Source organism: Scyliorhinus canicula, chromosome 5, assembly GCF_902713615.1.
Source record: "Scyliorhinus canicula chromosome 5, sScyCan1.1, whole genome shotgun sequence".
In the NCBI taxonomy this organism is placed as follows: domain Eukaryota; kingdom Metazoa; phylum Chordata; class Chondrichthyes; order Carcharhiniformes; family Scyliorhinidae; genus Scyliorhinus; species Scyliorhinus canicula.
In genome coordinates, this window is record NC_052150.1 from 93260043 (window position 1) to 93276737 (window position 16695).

Consider the following 16695-nt stretch of genomic DNA (forward strand, 5'->3'; position numbering starts at 1 on the left):
TATTACAAAGGGGTGGCTAAAAGCTTGAGTTTTAAGGAAAGTCTTAAAAGGAAGGGGCGATGGCAGAGAGATTAAGGCACAAAGAGCAGTGGTGAGTAAAGGCAATAGGGATGCACCAAAGGTCAAGCCCAATGGAACAATGCAGATGATGGGGGGTTGTAGAGCTAGAATTCTGAATTACATTTTTGCTCCTTCCACATATAGAAGTTACACTAAAGTGATCAATGGCAAAGAAGCACATCCAAGCCAAAACTCAACGGTTCCGTCTAAAATAAAAACAGGAAGGAGGAACAACTCAGCAGATCTAGCAGCATCTGTGGAAAGAGAAACAGAGCTAATGTTTTAAATCATCAGAACCTCGGTTTCTCCTTTCTGCTAGCAGTAACTATATTCTTGGTTTCGCCACTCAAATCATAAGACAAGGCCGAAACAAACACAACTTTAAAATCACACCCACCGCCCGGATCCCTGTCCTATCGTAATTGGAATATTAACACACAGAAAGGTTCTGAGCTTAAGGAATATTTTGCAAAGTGCTATCTCATCCTTGCCAGAAACATTGAAAGACAAAAAAGAATGGTTAAAATGCAGTAGACCTAATGAAGAGGTTAAGATATCAAATTGCAAAAGGAAACAAGTCTTTACATGCAAAAAGAAAAGTATATTATTTTATAAAACTGCATTCAATATCAAGCACAGTTTTATCGGTCCTCACTTTAGGGACAGAGCCAATAAACCAATGAATGTTGATGAACAAAGACAATTAAGGGATACATTGCCAGGTATTTGTATCAGGAATTCACGTGTACGTGCCATGACCTTCCATCCAATAATTTTGATGCTTGTAAAATTGTGGGGTATTTCCTCTCTAATGCCCAAACAAAGACCAGTGTGTTCTCAAGTAATGTGCATAATGGGAATATTTGCTACTTGCCTGTTACATTTATTGAGCCCTCTAAAATATCATAGAATTTACAGTGCAGAAGGTGGCCATTCGGCCCATCGAGTCTGCACCGGCTCCTGGAAAGAGCACCCTACCCAAGGTCCACACCTCCACCCCATCCCCACAACCCAGTAACCCCACACAACACTAATGGCAATTTTGGACACTAAGGGCAATTTAGCATGACCAATCCACCTAACCTGCACATCTTTGGACTGTGGGAGGAAACCGGAGCACCTGGAGGAAACCCACGCACACACGGGGAGGATGTGCAGACTCCGCACAGACAGTGACCCAAGCCGGGAATCGATCCTGGGACCCTGGAGCTGTGAAGCAATTGTGCTAACCACAATGCTACCGTGCTGCCCAAAAGGCATAAGACATAGGCTAAAAGTGTCAGTCTTTGGAGCATAACAAAAAGAATGTTAAAATTATGACAGTTTTGGAGCTTATGGCTTATGGTGGTGCAGTGGTTAGCACGGCTGCCTCACGGTGCCGAGGACCCGGGATTGATTCAGGCCCCGGGTCACTGTCTGTGTGGAGTTTGTACATTCTCCCTGTTTTCTACATGGGTATAACCCCCCCACAACCCAAATATGTGCGGGGTAGGTGGATTGGCCACATTAAATTGCCCCTTAATTGGGAAAAAAAAAAGAATTGGGTACTTTAAAATTTTTTTAAAATTTAAGCAAATAGAAGCTCATTTGATGTTGGATGTGTGGTTGGGGAGGAGGGAGGGCGGAGGGGTTGGTTTAGCTCACTCAGCTAAATCGCTGGCTTTTAAAGCAGACCAAGGTCAGCAGCACGGTTCGATTCCCGTACCAGCCTCCCCGGACAGGCGCCGGAATGTGGCGACTAGGGGCTTTTCACAGTAACTTCATTGAAGCCTACTCGTGACAATAAGCGATTTTCATTTTTCATTCATTTCAGAAAGAAAGAAACAAGAAACAGGAAAACCAATTTCTTTGCATTTCATTTACCGTGAATTAACAGTGAGATCTTAAGACAAATCAGAAAGCCAACAGCCTCAGATTTTTGAATATTTTGTCATATCTGGATCATATTCAATATCCTCAATTAGGTAAGAATTAGATCTCAATCAGATCAAAATGCACATTAAAAAAAATTAATTTTGATAAGTAGGATAACATGAGGAAGGATTTTCTTTTAAATCTAAAACCCAATCCAATGTAACATTTCCAACACCAGAGTATAATGGATTGTGCACACCAGGTATAATTATATTTCTCTAACACAACCGTTTTAATGTTTACTGTTTAACAGAAATAAAATGGATAAACAAAATGGGAAAAAGCATTCATTAAAAACAGGGAGGTCACTCCTGACCCCAGTTCAAATTAAACCATCTCTATTACTCTAAATGGACAGTACACACCCAGCATCTTCGGAATTTATTTGGTAGAATTTCAGACATGCGCACCCTGCAAACTACAACAGCAATTCAAATGCGGATTTACACTGTAATTTCTTAAGACCCATATGTCAAAAACAAGACACCTGGCACGGCCACGGCAACAAGGAGAAACTATGATCAAGTCCCACATTCAAAACTGCGTTGGCAATGGTCCCGCTCTTATATTATAATTGCAAGAATAAAATCTAACAGAACTTATTAACTCTGCACAGAGTACCTTAAAATATGAAATGTTAGATGAGAATAAAAACTAGGTTACAGCTTTAAATAAAACTACTTTATTAAGCCGGCCTGGCACTGTAGCAATCACAGCAGAGGATTATAAAGATTATGCTGATAAAATCTTTCACACAGATGTCTCATCAATAGAGGTTTTAGATTGGAAGAAGTAATAATAAACAAAACAGGTTCAGTAAAATTTAGTTGAAGCTCCTTGTTTATACATCTTTGGTACATAGTTAAATGCTTAATCAAACACGGAGGGCTGAATTCTCCATTATTGGGACTGCGTCCCCAAGCCGTTGTCAAAACGGTAGAGTTTTAAGCCAGAAAAACTTGGATCAAAGGGACACGAATTCCTAGCCCTGCAGGGGGCTAGCAGGGACCCGGAGTAGAGCTCGCAGCTTTTGCTGCAGATACAGGCCCCTGCACCTCCGGGTCGGAGGCCACGCATGCGCGAGGTGGTGGCCTCCGGTGGCTGTGCCGTGCTCCATGGCGGGCCTGGACCTAAACACAAAAAGACGACCCCCTCCCCCCGACCAGGGCGACCACGACTGAGTCAGCAGCTGCCACACAAATATCTCAACCGGCTGGAGCACATTGGCTCCTCGCCGTCGGGACTTTGGCCGGTCAGGGGCGGAGAATGGCTGAGCAGGCACCTGGCAATGGCCCCAGGTAGGTCCCAGACGACGCGGCGTACTCCCCATGTATGCCCCTTTTCGGGGGCCCATTTTCTTGCAGGAACATGGATTCTCTGCCCCATGCCGGCCATGATTTCAGCGCAAGGGTGCAGAGAATCCAGCCCCGGATATTTTGAAGCTCTATAGCTGGATCCTTCTGTTTGCAGGATTTAATGAAGCTTCAGGCTCCTCAATGGCTCATAGGACTTTAAAATCAAACTCAGACCCTTGTTTAGAAAATGACATACAAGTCTGAATATAGAACTTTCAGCACGTCTGTTAAATCACTAAAATGTGACATTTATATTATTTAAAATTTATCACAATTCAAATTTAGCAATTTAACCCAAATATCCATTGTATAAACAATACGGGGGCGGGTTTAGTTCAGTTGGTTGGACAGCTGATTTGTGATGCACAGCGACGCCAACAGCGTGAGTTCAATTCCCATACCAGCTGAGGTGATTCATGAAGGCCCCACCTTCTCAAACTTGTCCCTCGCCTGAGGTGTGGTGATCCTTGGGTTAAATCACCACTCATTTCTCCCCCTCAAAGGGGAAAGCAGCCTATGGTCAATCTGGGACTACGGCGACTTTACTTTTACTAAAACAATACATTAATAGGCGAAAGATTTGTACAATCTGAAGAGAAATCAGAGTATACTAAAAAAAACACACTATACATTAATGATACATCATTTAGTGAAATACTTTTGGCGAATCCAGCTTGTGTTAACATCGATGCCGCATTACTACTATTAAACATGAATCAACTCAAACACTTAGATGCGATTGTTCGTAGGAAAGCTATGTTGTTAAAGACACAATTCTGGAAGCTAACAATGTACAATAAAGTTAATAAGCCTCAAATTAATTTGAGTAAACTTCAAATTTGTTTAACATGTTATGAACTTGTTAAATCAGGATAGTGAACAGTACAGGTCATCACACCCCCGTTGCACACTTCCCTGTAAAAGGAAAAACTGACCAACATTATGCAGACAGCAGCATGATCAAGACAGAGCAAAGTCCAGGATAACAACTAAGATGCAGGGCTGTCCTCAAGATAAAAACTTTTTTACTGGTGCATGAAGAAAGCAAGCATCAAGGATGAGGCAGGGTCAGGATCAATGAGAACTCTTCAGGATCTCTCAAAGATTCCAACGATTGAAGCACAAGACAACATCACTTCCACCATGCCATCTCACTGGAACCTAGGTGGTCAACAACCTAGGCTCCGGCCTGGCATGATGACTCAACCAGTTCGGTCACCTCCAACCCCACACAATTAAAATCAAGAACTGGACAATACGGGACAAGTGGTCGGAAGGCCAAACCGACCACAGGCCTCAAAGATGGGATTAGATGTGATCCATCGCATTTAACATGCCCATCCTCCAGATAGAGACTCCCGAAACATGGTACCCAATTCTCGAACTCAATTGGGAATGTCTCCACCACTTCACCTCGAGGATCAGGCTCAGTGACACTCTGCTCCTGTTCCTGCTCCCAAATCCGTAAGGAAGGACAACAAGCCATACAGCAGGAACACAACCTTACGGAGGTGGGCTCCCACCAGGGGCAGTGCCTACTCCAATGCAAGAACCTCCTGGTGTTCCTCTACTGCCTCCATAAAAACAGCCAGCACTCTCTTGGAACTGGGCCTAAATGACCTGTACCACAGAGCCGAGACTTTCAGTCAGAACAGCATCTTCATTAGCAGCCATCATCCGTCGACACACACCACATCATCAAGGTGGGAGCCCGCTCAAAAGCAACTGCTTCACTAAAGGCAGGGCCCAACCCCAACCCCTTCCAACCACCATGAATAAGTGGAGAACTATCTTTGCGTGATGGGGCCGAGACACCAACCAATAATTCCCGGGACACAGCACAAACCACTTAAACCAAGACAAAAACAAAATGTACACAAGGATGAAAAGACAGATTAAAAGAGGAGCAGAGCCGGAGCTCACAAAAACTCAGCCACTCTCCTGCTCTCATCACAAGTCCCCATCCAAGGTTAATATATAAAAAAGAAACCTCAGCAGAATATCTAAACTAAATTAAAAATAAGCAGTTCTTGCCAGCGTCTTTTCATGTTTCCTTTTAGTTCACAATTATAAGTCTCCCTTCATCTCAAAACTAGTTGAGATCCATTGACTTTTATTGTTCGATTTTGCTTATATCAAAAACCTAAAGGAAAAACTGTACAAATGCAGCCTGTACCTGAAAGTGTGGCTCCTTCAGAATCTTGGCCAACTCTGTGGCAGCCTCATTGTGATGGACTATGCAGCTGATGTCTTCAAGAATTTGTTTCACAAGGTCCACATTGTTCTCTCTCACAGCTTCCAGTTTAGTTTCTTCGAGTCGCTCATGAGCCTGTATTAAACAAACATAGTAACACTCACAATTTCTTTCAGCACATTACTGCCTCTATACCTTATACCCTCTGGGATAATCAAACACAAAGTACAAGCAGATAAAAGGATCCCACTTGATCACAACAACAAAACTCATCAGGATTGTTCTGGAGACATCCTTTAGATAAGCAAAAGGTATAACTTGAAATACTTAATAAACCTCAAATCACCATTAATCATTTAATATATCAAGCTCTTTTACATTAAACATAAACGGTCAATCTTTGCAGCTGTCCAACAGATTCAACAGAATTACTTACAATACTGGTAAACACAGGCAAGTTAGACACAGGAGGATTTTGCGAAAATATTCCCCAGAATGAAGTTCATATCAACTACTGTACAACATAACGCTCTCATTATTTAAAGATAACTGATTAAACTTGAAATGTCTGAAGACAAAGAAAGGCAATGAAGTTAATATATAGCTGATTATTGAATGGTTGTAGCCATTCTACTCCCAAACTTGGGAATGTTTGAAAGGGGAATATTTCCTACTTTGAACCTGGACATAGAAAAAAAAAGTGCCACTTCCAGAACCAGATGTTAAAGTTCCCTATATACTCCTTCAACAATGGGCTTTATTCCTAACCTCAAGTTGCATTAATCAGAGCTTTAATTAAATCAGTTCTGAATAACTGACCTTGTGATGGTGCGCTATTTACATGCTTTGAACTGAAGTTTTCATTTTCTTTTCCTTCCAAACCTTTCCCATTTCCCTCTCCACTTTTGTCCATTATATGTCCACATGAGCAAATCACATGCATGTCTACCACTTGCTACAATATTCAACTGTCAAGAACATTTTCTATTAATTCCTGGAGTCAAACCCTGTGCGTTACATTTCCATGTAACTAATGAGATATCCTTTGAAAAAGATAATTTAGTTAATGCCAATAAGCATTGCACTCTGGACTAATTATTACTCAAATCTTTCATTAAGATGCTAAATTTTAGCTTGAAAAGTTGCAGAAAGGACCAAAGGCAGATATGGTTAATTGTTTCATAAAGTATTCACAAATTCAGCTTGCTGGATATGCTTATCCTTCAGAACAAAAAAGCTATTGGTTTTTAAAAAAATACATGATTAAAATACAACCCATCTTCAAAAATGGTAACATTTAAGCATGTGAGCTGCATTCAGAAGAATAACTAGTACATCCCAATGTTCTTTGTTGCAGCTCTAATGTTTCACATAAAACACTTGACTGCATCTATTGTAAATTGTAAGGACAGCTTGTTGGATATCTACTGGGAAGACTATGGACCATTCTTTGATTTTAAATTCAATTTTCATAATCCAGTGGAGGATTTAAAAGTTAATTTTCCTTACATGAGAATTGTTACAATGCAGTATTAATATTAGTCTCCTGGCACAGCAATACCATTCACATACAAATACATCTTAATAAAAAGCAGCCAAACTCTCCAGTTAAAAGCAAGGCAAATTATTTTCTCTTACCATTAACATTAAGAACACAGATGGTACACTTTTTCAAAAGACCCTCATTCCTCCAAAAAGATCCCCCCTTCCTCCAATCAGAAATTTCAGTGCGCGTATTCTAATTTTAAGAGAGCATGTTTATTTTTAAATAACTAGTAAACTTGAAGATGTAATGCCTGCTGTGTCAATTTCCTAGTCACAGTGGAATTAACTTGGATTTATAAGTACGCAGAGCCAAAGAAAGGACATGTGCCAGATAGAATATTCCCGGCTGGGTCAGTCTGTGTGGAGTCTGCACGTCCTCCCAGTGTGTGCGTGGGTTTCCTCCGGGTGCTCCGGTTTCCTCCCACAGTCCAAAGATGTGCGGGTTAGGTGGATTGGCCATGCTAAATTGCCCGTAGTGTAAGGTTAATGGGGGGATTGTTGGGTTATGGGTATACGGGTTACGTGGGTTTAAGTAGGGTGATCATTGTTCGGCACAACATCGAGGGCCGAAGGGCCTGTTCTGTGCTGTACTGTTCTATGTTCTATGTTCTAATATTCTTACTATTTGGATATAAAAAAGCTGCTTAAATACAATTAAACAAAGTTCTATTTGAACTTGGAGGATCTCATTGCACACTCATGGCAGGGGCAGGACATTGTAGATTCATAGTCCATAACTTTCTCTCCATTAAAATAAGGGACTCATAATTTCACGTGGTGCTCAACCCTCGAATCGCAATAGAGAATCGACCCTAAAGCTTTTGCATAAATAAATAACTTGCAGGAACTTCTCATGCTGGAGTACTACTAATTTAACAAAAATGATTGGAGATTTTCTTTTGGAGCCCACAAAAGCAGGAAACGTGATGTGTACGGTGGTACCATGGGGTGGGGTGGGCGATAAGCAGCAGGTTTGTGATGTGTCAACAATTACACCAGCCTGTGTTGGCTTCGCACTTGTAACACATTTACCATGAATGCTCATTAACAGGAAACAGCTTTCAATGAAGTCCTACAGTCAGGATAAAGTCAGTAATATGCGCAAGAATCTGGTGGCATCCAGTTCACAATTGTTTAACGCTAATGTGCATCTGTCGGCTTTATGCAGTTGTGATTTTCCTTGTTTAATCATGCGAGAGGAGAGCAGGAGAATGGACTCTCACATGAAGGTTCAGGGGACTGGCAAGGGTGAATCAGTGGTGAGGAGGCTATTAGACCTAGCCCTCCCCACCCCCATTTAAAGAGAGAGCCAGCTGAGTCTGCACGTTGCAACAGATTGACAAGTATAACACTGAGCACTAACGCGAACGTCAATAAAGAATGAACTCAAAAAAACACCAACATTGTTGTTTCCACAAACAAGAAATGCCCCCAACTCCCCTGCAACCATCAATGTATGTCAACAATGAAGCTCTCTGACTAAGCCAGACTCAACAATCACATACCAGCCACTTTCCTCAATTGGTCTACACTATTTAAGCTCCGCATAAATCTCCATCCACCTCTCTTCATCAGTATATCCTTCTACTCTTTTTTCTCTGATTAAAATACTAGTTTTAATTAGATTTAAATTACTATTTTTAAATTTATTTGAATTACTATTTAAATTTCAAATAAATAACAATTTTTAATTTGCTTTCAGATCAAGAGGGACATTTACTCAGTTTTTTAAAAAAAAAGCTAATTAAAAAGTTTAAGACATAGGAGATATAATCTGACACAAAAACATGTTTTAAAGTTCACTTTCAAAAGTTTAATTTCAAGGAATAAATCATGGCAGGACAGCTCCAAGGCGTGGTCTGCTCCTCTTGCTCCATGTGGCAGGCTGGGGACAGTTCCAGTCTACAGGGTCAGCATGTGTGCAGGAAGTGTCTCCAGTTACAGCTCCTAGAAGCTCGAGTTTCAGAGTTGGAGCGGCAGCTGGAGACACTGCGAAGCATCCGCGAGTCGGAGAGCATCGTGGATAGAACGTATAGAGAGGTGATCACACCGCAGGCTCAGACTCCACAGGCATGAAAGGAATGGGTGACCACCAGACAGAGCAAGTGAGCGAGGCACGTAGCGCAGAAATCTCCTGTGGCCATTCCCCTGCAGCACAAATATACCATTTTTGATACTGTGAGGGAAATGGCCTCTCAGGGGAAAACAATAACAACCATACCCGTGGCACCACGGTTGGTTCTACTGCAGAGGGGAGGGGTAATAAGTGTGGAAGCACAATAGATTTTTTTAAATAAATGTAATAATAAAAAAATAACTAAAAAATAAAATAAAATAACCGGTAAGGTATTATGCACCAGCTCAACAGCAGCAACTCTGTACAATAGGCAATATTATTTACAACACACGAGTAGGCATCTGTTTGTGGGGGAGGGAGGGGGGAAACGACTGGGGAGGTAGATATACATTTGAGTGCCGGAGAAACAATTACAGAGGTCAATACGTGAATGGGTCTGGTGCTGGTGTTGTCACTTGCTTCTCCCGGACGGGTTTCGCTGCCGTTGTCGTCTCGCGCTCACCTCCGCTTCAGCCGTTTGTCCCGACTTTCACCTGGATTCTCCTTGCTTTCTGTTCCTGTCAATGCCAAGTTTGTTAACGTTTCTCGTGCCCTCCTTCCGGCTATCATTTCGCTGCCTTCCCCCCCACCTGCCTGGTTCTCCTCTATTGTTCCCTGTCTCTTCACTTTTCCCACCCCCCTCCCCCCCTGCTTCTGCCCCCTCCCCCCTCTTGTGGTTCGCCTTTCTTTTCTCTTAGGCTTAGCTGCCCCCCCCCCCCCCCCCCCCCCCCCCCCCGGACTATCTCTCCCTCTCATGCCTCGGCTACTTTCCCCTGATTCTTGGCTACCTGGCCATTCTTCTGCTTGTTCGTTGGCCACAAACAGGTCCCGGAACAATTGGGTGTGAATGGCTCCCACGTTCTGTGAAAGCCGTTGTCTGACCCTCGGATGGCGAATTTGATTTTCTCCATTTGGAGCGTTTCTGAGAGGTCCGGCAGCCAGTCTGCAGCTCTGGGTGATGCTGCTGACCGCCAGCCAAACAGGGCGATCAGGGAGGCAAAGGCAAGGGCGTCCGCCCTCCTCCTCAGGAATAGATCTGGCTGGTCTGATACCCCGAAGACCGCCACTATCGGGCATGGCTCACCCTCACCCCCACCACTTTAGACATAGCCTCGAAGAAGGCTGTCCAGTACTCCACAAGTCTGGGGCAAGACCAGAACATGTGGACATGGTTGGCCGGGCCTCCTTGGCACCGTTCACATCTGTCCTCCACCTCCGAGAAGAACCTACTCATACGGGATCTGGTTCCATGTACCACTTTTGGTTGCGTCAGGCTGAGCCGTGCGCACGTGGAGGTGGAGTTGACCCTATGCAGTGCTTCGCCCCAGAGTCCCCACCCTATTTCAATCCCCAGGTCCTCTTCCCATTTCTTTCTTGTTGCGTCCAATACTGTTTCAATCGTTTCTACCAGTCGGTCATACATGTCGCTACAGTTTCCTTTATGCGAGCATCCAGTAACTCTTCTAGTAATGTCTGTCGTGGCGGTTGTGACTTCGTCCTTCTCTCCTTTCGTGGGAAGTTTTTGAGTTGCAGGTACCTTAGCTCGTTCCCCCGGCTAGCTGGAATTTCTCTGTCAGTTCGTCTAGTGTCGCGATCCTGCCGTCCGTGTATAGGACCCTGACTGTCAGTGTCCCTCCGTCCTGTCCCAACTTTTTGAAGGTGGCGTCAGTCAGCGCTGGTGTGATCCTATAGTTGTTGCAGACGGGAGCTTTGTCCGACATTTTGGTCAGGCCAAATTGCTGCCTGGTTCCAGGACTGGAGGGTTGCTATCACCACCGGGCTGCTGGAGTGTTTTTTGGGTGGGGATGGGAATGCCGCCGTGGCGAGGGCCGGAGGGAGGCCCCCATGCAGGAGGCCTCTTCCGCACGTACCCACTCGGCTTCTGGCTCCTTGATCCATCCCCTTATTCGCTCAGCCGTCGCCGCCCAGTGGTAGAATTGTAGGTTTCAGAGGGCTAGCCACCAGCACACACGCACGACCCCCCCACCCCCACCCACCCCCCCCGGATTTTGTTTTTTGTAAGACCTTATTTGGGATCGTAGCATTCTTCCCCCCCATACGAACGCCATGATTAGTTTGTCTAATGCTTTGAAAAAGGCCTTGGGGATGTAGATCGGGATAGACCTAAACAGGAAGAGGAACCTGGGCAGTACGTTCATTTTGATCGTCTGGACTCTCCCCGCGAGGGAGAGTGGGAGTGTGTTCCATCTTTGCAGGTCCTTTTTTACTTCCTCTGTCAGACTGGTGAGATTCCATTTGTGGATCTCTTTCCAGTCATGGGCTATTTGGATCCCCAGGTAGCGGAATTTGTGTCGGGCTTGTTTAAACGACAGTCCCGTTAGTGCTGCCCCCCCCTACTTGTGGGTGTACCGGGAAGATCTCGCTTTTGCTCATGTTGAGTTTGTAGCCTGAGAAGGCGCCAAACTCTTTCAGGAGCGCGATGATTCCGTCCATGCTGCTTTGTGGGTCCGAAATGTAGAGGAGCAGGTCATCTGCATAGAGTGAGACTCTGTGCTCTCTGCCGCCCATTCAGATCCCCCCCAGCTTTTTGCTGCTCTGAGCGCAATTGCTAGTGGCTCGATCGCTAGAACGAACAGCAGCGGGGACAGCGTCTGGTGCCCCTGTGCAGCTGGAAGTATCGGAAGTTGGCGTTGATGGTTTGTACGCTCGCCATGGGAGCATTGTATAGGAGTTTTACCCAGGAAGTGAACCCTGTTCCAAGCCCAAATAGCTCCAGTACCTCTATCAGGTATTTCCATTCGACTCTGTCGAAGGCCTTTTCTGCGTCTAGGGAGACAATCACATGTGGTATTCTCTCACCGGAGGGGGTAATTATCAAGTTCAGCAGGTGTTCGAGGTAAGCTGTCTACCTTTGACAAAGCCCTTCTGGTCCTCTGCGACCACCTCTTATACGCAGTCTTCTAGCCTTTTGGCTAGGATTTTGGCCAGTATTTTGGCATCTGCGTTCAGCAGTGAGATGGGTCTGTATGACCCACATTCCGTTAGGTCTTTATCTTTCTTAAGTATCAGCAAGGTTGAGGCCTGTGCTAGCGTGGATGGCAGTGTGCCCCTAGCTGTGAACATCTCCCGCAGGTGGGGGGCCAGTGCTGTCGCAAATTTTTGTATACGTCCGCCAGGAACCCGTCTGGTCCCGGCGCCTTCCCCGCCTGCATGGAGCTAATGCTGTCCATGATCTCTCCCAATGCTAGTGGCTCTTCCAGGTCCGGTTTTCTGCCCTCCCCCACAACTGGTATGTCCAGTCTATCAAGGAACCGTTTCATCCTGGACTCCCTCATTGGGGGGCTCTGAGGTGAACAGCCCTTGGCAGAAGGCCATGATGGTTTTGTTGATCTTTTCTGGTTCTGTTTCTAATGTGCTTCTGGTATCCCTGATATGTGCAATTTCTCTGGTGGCTGCCTGCTTTCTCAGCTGGTGTGCCAGCAGGCGGCTGGCTTTGTCTCCATGTTCGTATAGGGTCCCACGTGCCTGGCGGAGTTGGTGCACTGCTTTCCTGATGGAGAGCAGATCAAAGTTCCTTTGTAGCCCATTCCTCTCCGCCAGGAGCTCTACGGTCGGGGCCTCGGAGTATTTGCGGTCTACCTCCAGTATGGAGTCAACCAGCTGCTGCCGAGCCGCCCTTTCCTCCCTATCTCTTTACGCTTTAAAATTTATGATTTCCCCTCTTAGTACGGCCTTTAGCTCTTCCCAGAATGTGGAGGGTGAGACCTCCCCATTCTGGTTGTTCTCCGTGTACTCTGCTATGGCTGGCAATATCTTTTCATTGAAGGCCTTGTCTGCTAGTAGGGTGACGTCCAACCTCCATGTGGGGCGTTGGGCCCTGCCCGTCTCCAGCGTCACGTCCATGTAGTGTGGAGCGTTGTCGGATATCTCAATTGCGGAATATTCCACTTTGTCTATGCCCAGAAGCACCGTTTTCCCCACCACAAAGAAGTCAATTCTGGTGTATACGTTGTGTACTGGGGAGAAGAAGGAGAACTCCTTCTCCCCTGGGTGGGTGAACCTCCAGGGGTCCACCGCTCCCATCTGTTCCATAAAGTGACCGAGTTCCCTTGCCATGCTTGAGGTTTTCCCCGTTTTGGGGCTTGATCTGTCAGTCGTTGGATCCTGTACACAGTTGAAGTCCCCCCCCCCCCCATGATTAGTCAGTGCGTTGCTATGTCAGGGATTTCTGCCATGGTCTTTTTGATGAAGCTCGTGTCGTAATATTTGGGCGCGTACACGTTAACTAGTACTACCGGTGCCCCATCCAGGGCCCCGCTGACCATGAAGTACCATCCCCCTGGGTTCGTGACCGTCTTTGTCGCCCCAAACATCGTCCTCTTGCTGATCAGTATTGAAAGTGCAATAGCTAGAGGGGATTCAATTGTAAGGGGAATAGACAGGCCTTTCTGTGACTCCAGGATGGTATTTTGCCTCCCTGGTGCTAGGGTCAAGGATGTCGCGGGGCGGGTACGGAGGGGGGTTAACAGCCAATGGTCATGGTACACATCGGTACAAACGACAAAGCGATGAGGTCCTAAAAGCCGAATACAGAGAATTAGGAAGGAAGTTAAGAAATCGGACCTCAACAGTAATGATCTCAGGATTACTACCGGTGCCACGTGCTAGTCAGAGCAGAAATGACAGGATGTATTGGATTAATGGGTGAGGGTTTCAGATTCCTGGGGCATTGGGACCGGTTCTGGGGGAGGTGGGACCTGTACAAACTGGATAGGTTACACCTGGGCAGGACTGGGACTGATGTCCTAGGGGGACTATTTGCTAGAGCGGTTGGGGAGGGTTTAAACTAATATGCCAGGGGGGTGGGAACCTACGCAAGGAGTCAGAGAAAGAGGGAGCAAGGCCAAAAGTAAAGGGTAGAAAAGTGAATAAAAGTGATGTGGAGAAACCAAGGGCAGAATTCAAACAGGACAATAGAGGAAAATATTGGGAGCAAGACAAACATTGTGAAAAAGACAAACTTAAAGGCCTTAATGCACGAAGCATTTGCAATAAAGTGGATGAACTAATCGCGCAGATAGATAGAAATGGGTATGACATAATTGGGATTATGGAGACATGGCTGCAGGGTGAACAGGGATGGGAATTGAATGTCCCAGGGTTTTCAGTGTTTAGGAAGGACAGGCATAAAAGAAAAGGTGGTGGCCTGGCGCTGCTGGTTAAAGAGGAAATTAACACAATAGTGAGAAAGGATATTAGCTCTGACAATGTGGAATCTGTATGGGTAGAGTTGAGAAATACCAAGGGGCAAAAAACATTAGTGGGTGTCATATATAAGCTCCCAAACAAGAAATTAGAGATGCATGTAATAAGGGAATATCGGTTATATGGGTGATTTTAATCTTCACATAGATTGGGTAAATCAAATTAGCCACAATGCCGTAGAGGAGGAATTCCTGGAGTGCATACGGGATGATTTTCTTGACCAATATGTGGAGGAACCAACTAGAGAGCAGGCCATCTTAGGCTGGGTACTGTGTAATGAGAAGGGAGTCATCGCCAATCTGGCTGTACGAGACCCCTTGGGATGAGCAACCATAACATGATACAATTTTTTATCAAGATGAGAGTGAATTATTTATCAAGATGGATAGTGAAGTAGTTGATTCGGAGACTTGGGTGCTGAATCTTAATAAAGGGAACTATGAAGATATGAGGCGTGAGTTGGCCTTGATAGATTGGGGAGAGTTACTTAAAGGGACGACAGTGGATAGACATGGCAAATATTCAAGGAACGCATGGGGCAACTGTTCATTCTTGTCTGGCACAAAAGCAAAGGGGTAAGAGTGCCAATCCATGGCTTACAAAGAAAATTAGAAATAGTATCCGATACAAGGAAGAAGCATACAGATTGGCCAAGAAAAATAATAGGTCTGAGGATTGGGAGCAGTTTAGTATTCAGCAACAAAGGACAAAGGGATTGATTAAGCAGGGGAAAGTACAGTACAAAGGGAAGCTTGCAGGAAACATAAAAACTGACACTAATCGTTTCTATAAATATGTGAAGAGAAAGAGATTGGTATTCCCCCTACAGACAGAAACAGGGGAATGCATAATAAGGGACAAAGAAACGGTTGAGCAATTGAACACATACTTTGGTTCTGTCTTCACAAAAGAGGACACAAATCAGATACTATAAATGCTGGAGAATGAATGGTTTAGTGAGAGGGAATAACTGAGGGAGATCGACATTAGTAGAGAAATGGTGCTGGGAAAATTGGTGGGATTGAAGGAGGATAAATCCCCAGGGCCTGAGAATCTGCATCCCAGAGTGCTTAAGGAGGTGGCTCTGGAAATAATGGATGCATTGGTGGTCATCTTCCGGGATTCTATAGACTCTGGAACTGTCCCTGCAGATTGTAGGGTAGCTCATGTCACTCCGATATTCAAAAAGGGAGGTAGAGAGAAAGCAGGGAATGATAGACCAGTAAGCCTAACATCGATAGCGGGGAAAATGCTTGAATTCATTATCAAGGTCTTTATAGCGGAACATTTAGAAAGTAGTGGCAGGATCAGTCAGAGTCAGCATGGATTTATGAAGGGAAAATCATGCTTGACAAATATGTTGGAATTCTTTGAAGATGTAACCAGTACAGATGACAAGGGGGAGCCAGTCGATATGGTATATTTGGACTTTCAGAAGGCATTTCACAAAGTCCCGCATAAGAGATTATTGTGCAAACTTAAAGCGCATGGGATTGGGGAAAATGTATTGAGGTGGATAGAAAACTGGTTGGCAGAGAGGAAACAAAGAGTATGGATTAATGGGTCCTTTTCAAATTGGCAGGCAGTGACTAGTGGGATACCACAGGGATCGGTGCTGGGACCCCAGCTATTCACAATATTTGTCAATGATTTGGATGAGGGAACAAAACATAACATCTCAAAGTTTGCAGATGATACCAAATTAGGTGGGAGGGTGAATTGCGACAATGATACAGGGATCCTACAGCATGATCTGGACAGGTTGGGCGAGTGGGCAAATCAATGGCAGATGCAGAATAATTTGGATAAGTGGGAGGTTATTCACTTTGGAAGCAAAAACAGGAAGGCAGATTACTACCTGAATGGTTATAAGTTGGGAGAGGGGAGTGTGCAGTGGGACCTGGGTGTCCTTGTGCACCATTCGCTGAAGGTAAGCAGGCAGGTGCAGCAGGCCTTCATTGCGAGAGGTTTCGAGTATAGAAGCAGGGATGTGTTGCTGCAATTATACAGGGCCTTGGTGAGGCCACACCTGGAGTATTGTGTGCAGTTTTGGTCTTCCTCAGAGGAAGGATGTTCTTGCTCTCGAGGGAGTGCAGTGATGGTTTACGAGACTGATTCCAGGGATGGCGGGACTGTCATATGAGGAGAGATTGACTAGGTTAGGATTGTTCTCGCTAGAGTTCAGAAGAATGAATGGGGATCTCAAAGAGACTTATGATGATCAGCCATGATCGTGATGAATGGCGAAGCAGGAGCAAAGGACCAAAAGGCTTCCTCCTGCTCTT

At 45.0% G+C, this 16695-nt stretch overlaps 1 protein-coding gene across 7 annotated transcripts in view; it reads right to left on the reverse strand.

Moving 5' to 3' along the window:
• LOC119966127 (MAGUK p55 subfamily member 6-like) overlaps nt 1–16695 on the reverse strand; it is a 161179-nt gene that overhangs the window by 38062 nt on the left and 106422 nt on the right. For all 7 annotated transcript variants that reach the window (XM_038797381.1, XM_038797383.1, XM_038797379.1 and 4 more), the window contains one exon: nt 5506–5658. In XM_038797381.1, coding sequence (XP_038653309.1) covers nt 5506–5658 — 153 coding nt within the window. The remainder of the gene's footprint in view (nt 1–5505; nt 5659–16695) is intronic.